General features: G+C 37.8%; 1 protein-coding gene across 3 annotated transcripts in view; it reads left to right on the top strand.

Annotated features, from left to right (window-relative positions):
* The first annotated feature begins 1,012 nt into the window (after window positions 1-1,012).
* The window catches only part of mast1a (microtubule associated serine/threonine kinase 1a), a 115,136-nt gene continuing 104,754 nt past the window's right edge, over window positions 1,013-11,394 (top strand). For 2 of the 3 annotated variants that reach the window (XM_041982522.1, XM_041982524.1), the window contains exon 1: window positions 1,013-2,020. In XM_041982522.1, coding sequence (XP_041838456.1) covers window positions 1,982-2,020 — 39 coding nt within the window. In that variant the 5' untranslated portion in view covers window positions 1,013-1,981. The remainder of the gene's footprint in view (window positions 2,021-11,394) is intronic. The other variant, XM_041982521.1, reaches the window with a different exon arrangement.

Here is an 11,394-nt window from a genome sequence, read left to right as displayed (position 1 = left end):
TATTTCTGTCTTTTATCAAAACAACTGTTAATTCCTCACTGTAACTTCTATTTCTTGCATTTTATCTTTTTAATTTTATCATTTTTCTGTTTTTATTTAATTTCTTTTATTTCTTTTTAAAGTTTGTTTTAGTGCCCTTTTTATTGTCCTTTTTTATTGCTTCTTGCACCCCTCTGTAATGCTTTTCTTTTATGTACAGCACTTTGAATTGCCTTGCACAAAAACTTGCCTTGGTTTGCATTGAAACCTCATCAGAAATGGTCTTCATGGAAGGGTGGCTGTCAAGAAGCTATTCTTAAGGCTGAGATATGCTAAATTACACGCAAACTGGCTTGAGAATCAGTAGCAACAGGCCTTACAGAATGATGAATTCTCTCAAGAGCCTGGACCTCAACATTTTTTAACCAGTGTAGGATCATCTTGACAGAGAAGAAGAGCTTTGGAAAGTCCTTAAGTCAAGAAGCATGGAGAAATATTCCTGAACACTAACAAAATAACAAGAAAGCCTGTCTTAAATGAAGAATAAAGATGTTTATATAAAAATATTGATGTTTAAGCTCTCCAGACTTGCACAAACACAGCAAACATCAATTTTTACACATTTAAATTATATTCTGCAGCTAATATCGTAATATATTAGCTATATTGTGATTTATTTTGGCAATTATACACATTGGCAATACATAATGGACTGAGGTGTGTATTAAGACACTGTATTGAATCAAATAAGTTGTAATGCCGTGCATTGAGGTGGCAATAAGACACAGAATAACCGTACTGGAATTTATAGTTTGTTGTCAGTCAGAGGTGTCACACTCTTGAAATCCTTCCCTACTATTCTCAACATTACTTCGGAGCATGTCACCCCATTCTCACCTCTACATTTCCCACCTAAGCCCTTCATCATCACGGAGTGAGGGACGGAAAACTCATCAGGGGGTTAAACGGCATTTGGTAGTAGGAAGTGGGTGGTAGGTGCCGAGGATGGAGCGATGCCTGTGTGGCAACCACAGATTATCTTTCACCAGAGTAGCCGTGTTGCACCCGAGAAGACCGGAGTGAACACACCGTAGGCTATATCTAATGACGGACAAATCCGCGTCTCACCGAGGACGAAAACGAGACGCAATCCATCTGTTTTCATAACCGATGCGGGTATTTGTGCGGTTATCTCACCGGATGGACGCTACATATTCTCTTCGATCGTGCCTTTTTAAATGCTAAGATGCTCTGACAGCGCGTGGATGTGACATTTAATCGAGATATGTATTATGACGTGCGGTAAGCATGCGGTGTTTTCGGTGAATGTGCGTGCATTAGTGTCTCCTGAGCACTTCCATGAATGTGGTCTGGTGGAGGACTCTTGAGGACTGTGAAGTGGGTTGTAGATCTGAGGACTGTTGATATACGAGTATGACGGCTCTAAGTTTCGGCTCGAATTATCCGATAAACAGTTTTAAGTAGCCTAAATCTTCTTGCGTCTGGAGGTGAAAAACCCTGCAAACTTGTCTATCTAATCTGTGGAGCGCTACCTTTTCTGTCTGGGCTCTTCTGGTGTGGGTGTCTCTTCATTATCTCAGCTGGACTTCAACTCATGCAAAGCAGTTTGATCTCACCGTGCAGTCTCCCGCTTAGTCAACAGATCCAACCTCATAGCAACTCAGTCAGGGGCCCCTGTCTGACAGCATGGGATGCCTGCTGGAGTCAACCTCAGGAGCGGCACCTCTCTTCCTTTAAGTAGGCTAGTCTACTTTTAGTGTCATAACAACATCACTCAGTCTCCAAAATATTATGGGATATCATTTGCTTTCTGGTAAATGATGCTGACCGCGTCCACACTCACACAAGCGATATGGTGTGATGGTAAATAGCCAAGCGAACTGCTTCTCTGAAAACCACGCGAGAGTTGGCCCTCTACGCGGCTGGCCATCTGGAACCCACACGACCCGCCGACAGGTGTGACCAGCCCCCGGCACGCGCCATGGATGATTCTGGGATCATCCGAAGACGGAGGCTGCAGGTGAGAACTTTTGAACAAACTTAGAGTTAAAAGAAACAACCACTCGCAGATTGTCTTCCTGTTTTCTCCTTTAATTAGGTTACAGTTTTATTTTCTTATCTGTGAGATAGAACAAAAGCTTTTACTATTGTAGCTCATGCAAACTAACAATAAATGTACCCTGCAAAGACATAATAAGATTTCTGTGCAAGTGTAACCACTACTCCAGCTAACAAGAATAAATATAAACGTGTTCACATGTTCAAATGTGACAATAAATGCGAAGAAACTGTACAATTATTACATTTTTTATTGTCTGTTTATTTTTATATATTATTTTTGTAAGGATGCTTTAAGACCACATGATGTAGGCAAGTAACCCATTTAAGCCTAACCATATGATTAAATCCCAATCCTTAACATAGTTTTTAATTATATCTTTACCCACATACATTTATTTATTTACTTACTTACCTACCTACCTACCTATCTACCTAACTAACTAACTAACTAAACATAAATTAGTATAACTGACAGGCAAAGTAGAAAAGTGAGCGCTCGTGGGAGTTGAATGGCAGGTGTAGGTTGCAGTCACAAAGGAGTTGAACGTGGTTCCCTTGTGTGACACTATGTGTGTATATAACGGCACCTTACACTCCTTCCTAAGCCTTTTGAATATCTAATAGTTCTGCAATGTCACATCTATGAAAATTTCATTAACTGGCAAATGTAAACATTTTGCAATGTGTGGAGGAAGACATAGTAGCCAAGTAACATTTTGAGAGCTGTAAAATGATTTTACAGTTGTTTTTTTAATAATAGCTACAGTATGTCACAGTTTTACATAAAATAAAACAAAGAGGTGTTAAATTCTGAAAAATCCAGTGTAACAGTTTTGTAGTCTGAATAGCATAGAAACTTTACATTTTTATTCACTTTACTTGTGAAACTAATATGTTTTGGTCTGTGGACCAACTTAGTGATTTCACATTCTGGTCTGAGCTAGCTTGTCATGTCATCCATGTCTTGTAAACTATGTGACTGACACTTGTAGGGTTTCCTCTGGGCAGTCCAGTCTCACAACAAAAGTTGAAGTAGTCAGGGAAACCTGACCTTATCTTTTATTTATTGTATCTTTTATCTGTGTTCCCAAACACAATTGGTGCCACTTTTGTGCTACCAGACACAAAAAACAACAAGTGATGTTAAGGTTGCACATCACAATATAACTGGTTGAGGTTAGACATTAAATGGTTGAAACAAGGAAAACATTAATTGCATTTAAACAGACACTAAAGAGATTTTGCATCAAAAAGTCCTCTTGAATTAAAAGATTGCAAGTGTCATTTAATGTCTTTCTTCAAAAGTCATGATGGGCGGCACAAAAAAGAAAAACAGATTTCATACCCATCATTGCAAATACATTGTTTTATTTGTTTCGTGACTACTTCACCCGGCCATACTGAGAGCCACTGTCTGCCAGTCTGCTCTGCCGCCTGCAGAATTGACAGTAATATCACTTTATTATTAATGAAATATAAACAGTTCTACACAACAGATGTTGTTGTTCAGTCTCTGAACTGTGGTAATGTCTTAGCCTGGGTCAATATTTCTATTAACACAGATCATATGCTTCTACTGTAAAGGATGGATGACTAGTACTACGGTAGAGATACACCTGTATGGGATGGAGTTAAGCTTCACATCATGGTTAAACCTTTATGCCACTGATTTTTTTCTTTAGGTTTCATTAACCCAGTGATTATTGTCTGGGTTAATTGGTGTAAAGTATGCTTCAAGATCTTCTTTTGTTTGACAACCAGTATTAAAAGTAAAAACAACTATGTAAAAAGCAGCAATAGCTGCTGGAAAATCTGGAACTAGAATATTTTGGCATCTTATGTAAAAATTGTTTTGTTAAAATGGTTTCATATTACTGCTTTTACTTAATTGATGTATCTGTGTTTTAGCTCCAGCTGCAGTTGTTTCCACTGCTAGTGAATTATTCATTCTTTTAGATTTAGCATTTAGATGTAGTTCTATGTAATGTACCCCCTGTGCCCCCCCCTAAGATTAATAAAACAATAAAGAACTCCACTAAAGTAACTACTTGAATGGTCTTGTCTGATCAGGGGTCTAAATTTCATTTTAAACTCATATTAGAGATAAACAAAGCAAAAAAAAACAAAACAAACAAACTCAATGTTAAAAAGTTTTTTTTTGTTTTTTTTTTTAAATGGGATCCTGTTTTACCAGAGTTTACAGTTACTCACGCCTGACATGACTTCTACACTTTATGATTAAAGACTCTTAGATTGGATATCTAATGTAGTTTTCAGGTGAGTGATTACCAGAGCTTGTCAGAGTCTGGTTTGGTTCATTTGGTTCTGCTCAACGACACTTTTACGTTAGCAGGAGTGTTTGGCAGAGCTTACATTAAATAAGAAGATATAAGTAACAACACTCACACTGCACTATGCACATTGCATCCGTTGCACTTTAGCTTCACTTAGTGTTTGGCATTGCTTTGTCTTATTTTATGAATGCACAACATTCATGCCTACATGTACATATGAAATTGACTCCTACCCCCTGCCTGCGCTCTCCATTTTCACTAAAGTGGTCGATACCCATATCTCAGACAGTGAGGGTCCAAACACTGAGGATGTGGTGCAGTTGTCAGGCCCATTAGCAGGACTAATGGTGGCCTAACAGCCCTTTGTGCCCTCAGGGAGGAAGACCAACCACCAGTAGCGGGACAAGCTGAAAAAGCTTGAGGGCAGGGGGATGGGTGGGGGCAGCATAAATTGGAAGTAGGCAGCAGCTGTGGGTTACAGGAGACTCCATTTAAGTGGCTATTACAATATGTGGATCTCTTTACTGCTTGGATCTGCTCACACTATAGATAATACTGTACTGTGTTTACTATAATTCTGTTTAAAAACAACATTTCTACAATTTTCTCTCTTTAATATGATTACAGCTCTACAAAACTAAGTCATATGTCTAGAAAGACTAGATAAAAAAAGACGTTGCAGGTGGAATACATTATTATATTATATTATGTAGGCTTGTCGCGTTGCCCATATCTGGTACATTACTAGACTGACATGTCAAGGCACTTCCTTTGACGGTTTTTCTGGGAGGTGTAGGAGGCTAATCTAGTGAGGCAACCAAAGCTCACTATTAGCCGCTGTTTGCAAGCCTATTTTATACCACTTTAATTAAATGACAGTAAAAGCTCTTTGTGCCAAGATAGCCTGCTCATCATTATTTTCTATTACTCATTCAGAAAGTTGCATATATTTAATGAAAGAGAATCTTATGTTAATTATAAAGTTATGATGGAATAACCAAAATTTGTAATAACAGCAGTAACGTGTGGCCACAGGAGGCAGGTAAGGCCAGGCTTTATTGTCATGCACAATAAAAAGCAACAATTATCAAATAATATAATTTTAATATTTGTCCACTGAGCTGTATTTTCTCAGACTCCAATTATTTTAACATTTTCTTAAGTAAAATCGCTGAATTCACGCATTTCCTGATCAAATACAGGGCAGACACCCGAAATAATACAGCGATGAGCCTCACCTCACCATAGAAAGACAGAACTTTGCCCCACCATGAGGGGGTGCATGTGAGCTAGCAGGTGCTTGTTGCTGCCTTCCTACTACCGACACTCGGTGCAATATGTGTTAGCTAAAGTCAGCAGGTCATGTGCTCTACAGTGGTTTGTTTATTTTATGCTCCGCTTTATCCGACTGCCCAGATGGAGGATTATATATCTAAACTAATATGAAAAGACTGGAAAATATCTTAAACCTACAGAATTGTAGCCCCTCCAGGACTGGAGCTGGTAATCCCCGTGTTAGAGCATAGTGATGACAGAATTAACATCCATAAATGAAACAGCCACAATTTGACTGTATTTGGTCAAATTTAAAGTGAGATAAAATACCCACACACTTAATCTTTTTGATAAAATTCTATGGGAAAATTTTACAATATGACTATTTGGGTGTATTCACTTTGTCACTTTTACTACAGGTAAATATACTATTTTTTTCATTACATTAAAATATTTTTCTTTGAGCTAGCAATTCTTGGGGGATTCCTGTTAAAGTTACCTGGTCCACCAATGAAGAGTCCTGAGCTGCTTAGGGTTGGTGCCTAACTGGACTGTACCATATTCATTAAGCAGTGAGGGAAAGATTTAGGTTTTTCTAGCATATTGCTTCATTTTTCCCTTTGACTTTGAGAGTTCTGATTGTTATCTTTTCCCCCTCATAGGCTAAGACTTAGCACTCTACTGATAAATGTTGTCTTTGTTGTGTTTTATTCGAGCAGTTAGTTTATTTCTCCCCTTTGTGTTTAAAGGGTCTGATTAACCAGTGCGTTGTATGTTTCCCTCGTGTGTCGGTTGGTGCTTGAGTTTGTTTTTCTTGTCTTCATTTATAGGCCCAAAAGCGCATGATCTGTCTGCCTGACAAACATGAGCAGTTAATTCCTTTTTTAAGGCAAATTAACAATAAAAATCACAAAAAGCAAGTTTTGAGATTCCACGTACGAAGTTCGGGGAATGCAGTGTGATATGATGACAAGGCTGGTTATTTCCACTGAAACTATGTTGTTACCAAGGTTTTTGAGCTGGCAGTGACATTAGAAACCCAAACAACTTTTATGTTTTTTTGTCATTATATTCCCATTTCAGTGTGTGAAGTTGATATGAATGACCAATTTCCTGTCCACAGTCAAGCGATATCTATGGTTGTTAGTAACTATGATTACAGTAGTCTCTCAGCCTTCACCACATATTAATTTTCTCAATTTGCATGTCATTTAAATCCAAATTATTGGTGTTCTACCTGAGAATATTACAACTAACCAAACATCAAACATGCCATTAATTAATCATGAAATGCATTGCTGTTTTAATGAAGTAATGGTAATGTTGTGTCAAAACAAGCTTTAGATAAGAAGAAGTTCCTCTGTGATGCTTTTTTTTAACAGCACAGACATATTTGAGCTTTTCATTTGGAGGACTTGTTGGACAGGAAGCAAGGTGAGATTGAGAAGTGTTATGATTTGCCTACCGAGACACTCTTTAACTGGTAATAGTTCCACATAAATACTGGTGTGATGAGTGAAAGTGATCAATGTGCAAGTGCAGAAATATCATGGAGAGTTTAGATGTTCAGTTGTTGTGCAGTTTGCATGTCAAGATCACAGATGGTGTGTTATTATGCTGTTATGTCAGCTTAGTCCATTTGTTTCCCCTGCTTTTATAGTAATTTTTTTTATTTATCTAGAACTCACTTCTCCTTCACCTACACCTGTCTACATCTCACCTAGAGACTCAAACATTAGCTGATCAGACTTTGTTATCAAACATCAACATCTCTGTAACATCCCATGACATGTTTTTGGTCATGACTCAAGAAGGCATACTTTATTTATGACTAAAATCACACAAATGTTGTATAAAATAAGATAAAATGATGAAGTGATGACATTTAGCTGTATATCCATAAGGTCAGGCTCACCGGAACAACACTCATCCAGCCGTTTTTCAACACCATAACTCAGACGCAGAGACTGAGATTCGGTTGGATGCTGAATTGGTGACATTAATCTTTGGTGCCCACTTGAGGCTGTAGTGATGTTATAAATCCTCTGTGCAGCTGGATTAAAGATATGTGTGAAACATCTTATTGAAGCGATAGCTCCTTAACCAGCAAACATCCAGGTTTGAAGCACAGTCTCCTGTCAAAGCTGTAACTTTATGATTTTAACTTTAATGAGACCAGTATAGATCAACTTTTTCCCGTTTATGAAAATCCTTCATTAGATCAGTCTGGATTGAGCACAACTTGGCTGATTGGTGGAGGGATAAAACTAGGAGATGTTAATTGTAGTTCTTAATGAAACACATCTAAAAATAGAAAGTAGATCATCTTCAACCGTGATTAGTGCCGTGAACTGTGGCACCATTCAGTGTGTATTTATTTGATGTGTTTTGTTCTTAAAGAGAAAATATGTCATTGATGTCAGTTGTTTTCATCTCCAGTGAAGATTATTGTGCCATCCTGGACACTTGTAGGTGTGTGTGGAGGATACTTACACTAAACACATATGCTCATGCACTCACACTCCCAAACAAACACAAGTGATGCTGCGTGTCTCATCCCTCTGTGATGTAGGAGTATGGAGTATGCTACTTATAAACACACACACACGCGCGCGCGCACACACACATACACAGAGGAGCATAATTTGTCCAATATTTTGTTCTAGGCAGTGTGCCCATTTTCAATATGCTAAGCACAAGGGATAAGAATGTGATCACTGCAAAAGATCCAGCAATCTTTGCCAAGTGCTGTCACTCACTGCCATGCCCACTGCTTTGTTCTGCCTCACCACGTCCTTCTGATGTCAGTACTACTCTGTAAGGCTGAGTTTTGCACTGGGAGAGCAAAGTGTACATCAAAGCAACAGATCTGTGCTGGAATATATTTCTAAATAGCTTAGAATAGATAAACTTGGCCACACAAATAAAGTGTAAAGCATCAAACTTTGTGCTCAAAGCATAATAAACATAACAAACCTACACTGCGCTAAGTTTCAAACCCTGTCAAGATTAGGAAAAAAGTAACACAACTTAGTTTGAATTGCACATTTCAAGGAGACCTCCGGTTACAGATTTATAAATTCAAGGCTTTCGAGTAAGACTTGAGGGCTTGTAGACTATTAAATCTGAGAAATACACTGTGTGACATTTGCCTTGCAATCTGCCATCAGTTTGGCAGTAGAAACCGAGCAGAAGCCTCACGACTTGCTGAGAGCAGTGGCATATTAATGTTTTTCATTTCTTTAGCTTCCAGTTGGCCTTTGTTTCATGTTTGATAAGTACAAACTGAAAAAGGGCAAAGTTGTCTAATATTTTAGTCTTGACAAGTCTTGAACTGTCCTGTTTCTTATTTTCTTGTTATTAGAATTTTTTAATAGATTTTATTAGTTGAAATAGTACAAACAAGGAAAAACATAACAGAACACATCAGAACCCCCACCCACTAGTCACAGCTATCCACACAGTACACACACACATATGCATGCATGCACACACACACATAGGCTAAGTAATCACCAAAGCTATTTGAACAAAAAGATATTCACACACAACTATAAGCCACCAGTCCAGTGCTTTTCTCTCACCCACTCTCATAGACTCCATACAACAGTCATGGCAGGTCTCCATTATTCCTATCATGATATCATGTTAATCTGAAACATGATTGTGTCATTTTGTCAGGAAATAATTTAGATGGCAGTTTACCATAAATATAATATGTTAACATCAATGCCTCGTAACAACCTTAAGAGGGGTTCCCAAACTTGATCATGCAGCAACCCACCTGTGGAGATATGTTTGCTCCAGCAGGACAGACCTAATATTTCATGCAGTAAAATAAGCCAACAAGCATAGAAAGCTGCAATCACATCTTTTACAACCAGATAAACACACTGACACACTGATGAATTCAAAAAGTTTCCTCATCAGCTTTTAACCTGGACTAATAAAATGTTCCTCATTGGCCCAGTATAAAGCTGTTTCTGAGTTGGACAAGGACAGATGTGGACAGTAGCACATTTGTACAGACTAGTTTAGCTGAGCAGCCTTAGTATTTAAATATCCACCTGTCATTTTAACACAGCACATAAAATTAACTAACATTTTGTTGATGAAACTAAGAAATCCCATATAGGACCCGCTGTATATCCAAGGCTGGAATGGGTAATTTTTGTAATATATACATATGTTACTCACACATGCTTGTAACTGCTTCTGCCGGTTAGAAAGCTAAGCTGTAAATTGAAATATGCAGTGGGTCTGTCTTTACCAAGGAAATCAGAGTGATTCTGTCCAGTTATTGTTATCTATTGCCTCTTTCCAGTCACCCTCAACGAATTCAGTGCCTAAGTCACTGTGCCATTTGAGGGAGATACTGAAAAAATAATACAGTATGTGTCAAGGGAAATCAGCTGAGAATAAAAACAAGAAATAAACTGCTTTTAACTGAGACAGTTCGAGGGAAACGTTTCCAGTTCATTAAAGTATGGAGCAGTAGAAGGGAAAATATTAAGGGAAGATGTAAAGTGTTATGTAAATAGTCGAAGAGATGTGATGTGGGAATTTCCAACATCTCCTCTAAGTGATGAAAGGGCATGAAGGTGTTGTCTTTTAATAAATAACAAAATACCTGGATTCCCTTATCTTGCCGTACAGAGAATGTAGACGAAAACCTGCAGGGAAATCAAGGTTGTGGGTAACAGGAGACAACGGGTATTTCTTGTTTCACTCCGGATGTACTTAGACATATAACACTACACTTATACTATTGTAGATAATAGGGTTATGTCTTATTTCAGTATTGATATTATTTTTCTCACAGGCATCCAAAGTCCTTGGGGAGTGTGAACAGGCCTCATCCTTAATAGAACAATGTAGCCATCACCAGGAGCTCAGACAAATAAATAGGGTCCAAACCATTCAAATATTTAAAAACCAATAAAAGAATTTTAAAATGTATTCTAAAATGGACAGGAAGCCAGTGCAGTGACATGGTCAAAGTGCTTTTTCCCAGTAAGCAAGTGAGCCATTTTGAATATTTTGGTGCTTCTAAGCAGAAGATTTGTCAAGACCTACATAGAGACTGTTACAGTAAACAATACTTGAAAAAAATAAAAGAATGGATCACTGTTTGTAGCTGAGGTAGAAGGATGTATGGCTTTACCTTAGCCAAAAGTTTCAGATGAAAAAGCTTTCTTTGATCACTGAGCTAATTCATTTACTAAACTTAAAACGAAAATCAAAGACAAAACCCCGGTTTCTTGCAGAAGAGGCACAAAAAGAACTGAAATCACCAACGGCAATGTTGCAACTATCTAGTAAAGTCTGGTTTCCAATAACAATAATCTCAGTTTTATTTTTGTTCGGGCTAAGGAAATTAGCTGCCATCCAAGACTGAATGTCCTGAGTCAATCCAATCCAAACCACTTGATTTATATAGCACATTTTAAAAACAAAGACATGTCTTCAAAGTGCTGCACATCAACAATCAGCAATATTGATTAAAAAGACTAAAAAGATTAAATAAATAAAATAAAAAGATAAAATAAATAAAATATTAAAACAATGAAAACAAGAGAAAAGATAAAATAAATAAAGTGAAAAGATAAAATAAACAAAACGACACAGAGAACCACACAACTCACACGGTCTTAAAAGCTAGAGAATAAAAGTGGGTCTTTAGACGGGACTTAAAGCACTCCACTGGGGGCAAATCAGACATGGACGGCCAGAGCGTTCCAGAGTCTGGGGCCGACTACAGAGA

This window comes from Melanotaenia boesemani, chromosome 4, assembly GCF_017639745.1.
Source record: "Melanotaenia boesemani isolate fMelBoe1 chromosome 4, fMelBoe1.pri, whole genome shotgun sequence".
Classification (NCBI taxonomy): domain Eukaryota; kingdom Metazoa; phylum Chordata; class Actinopteri; order Atheriniformes; family Melanotaeniidae; genus Melanotaenia; species Melanotaenia boesemani.
The sequence above is the reverse complement of the archived record's forward strand: the minus strand, read 5'-3'. Positions and strand labels throughout refer to the sequence as shown.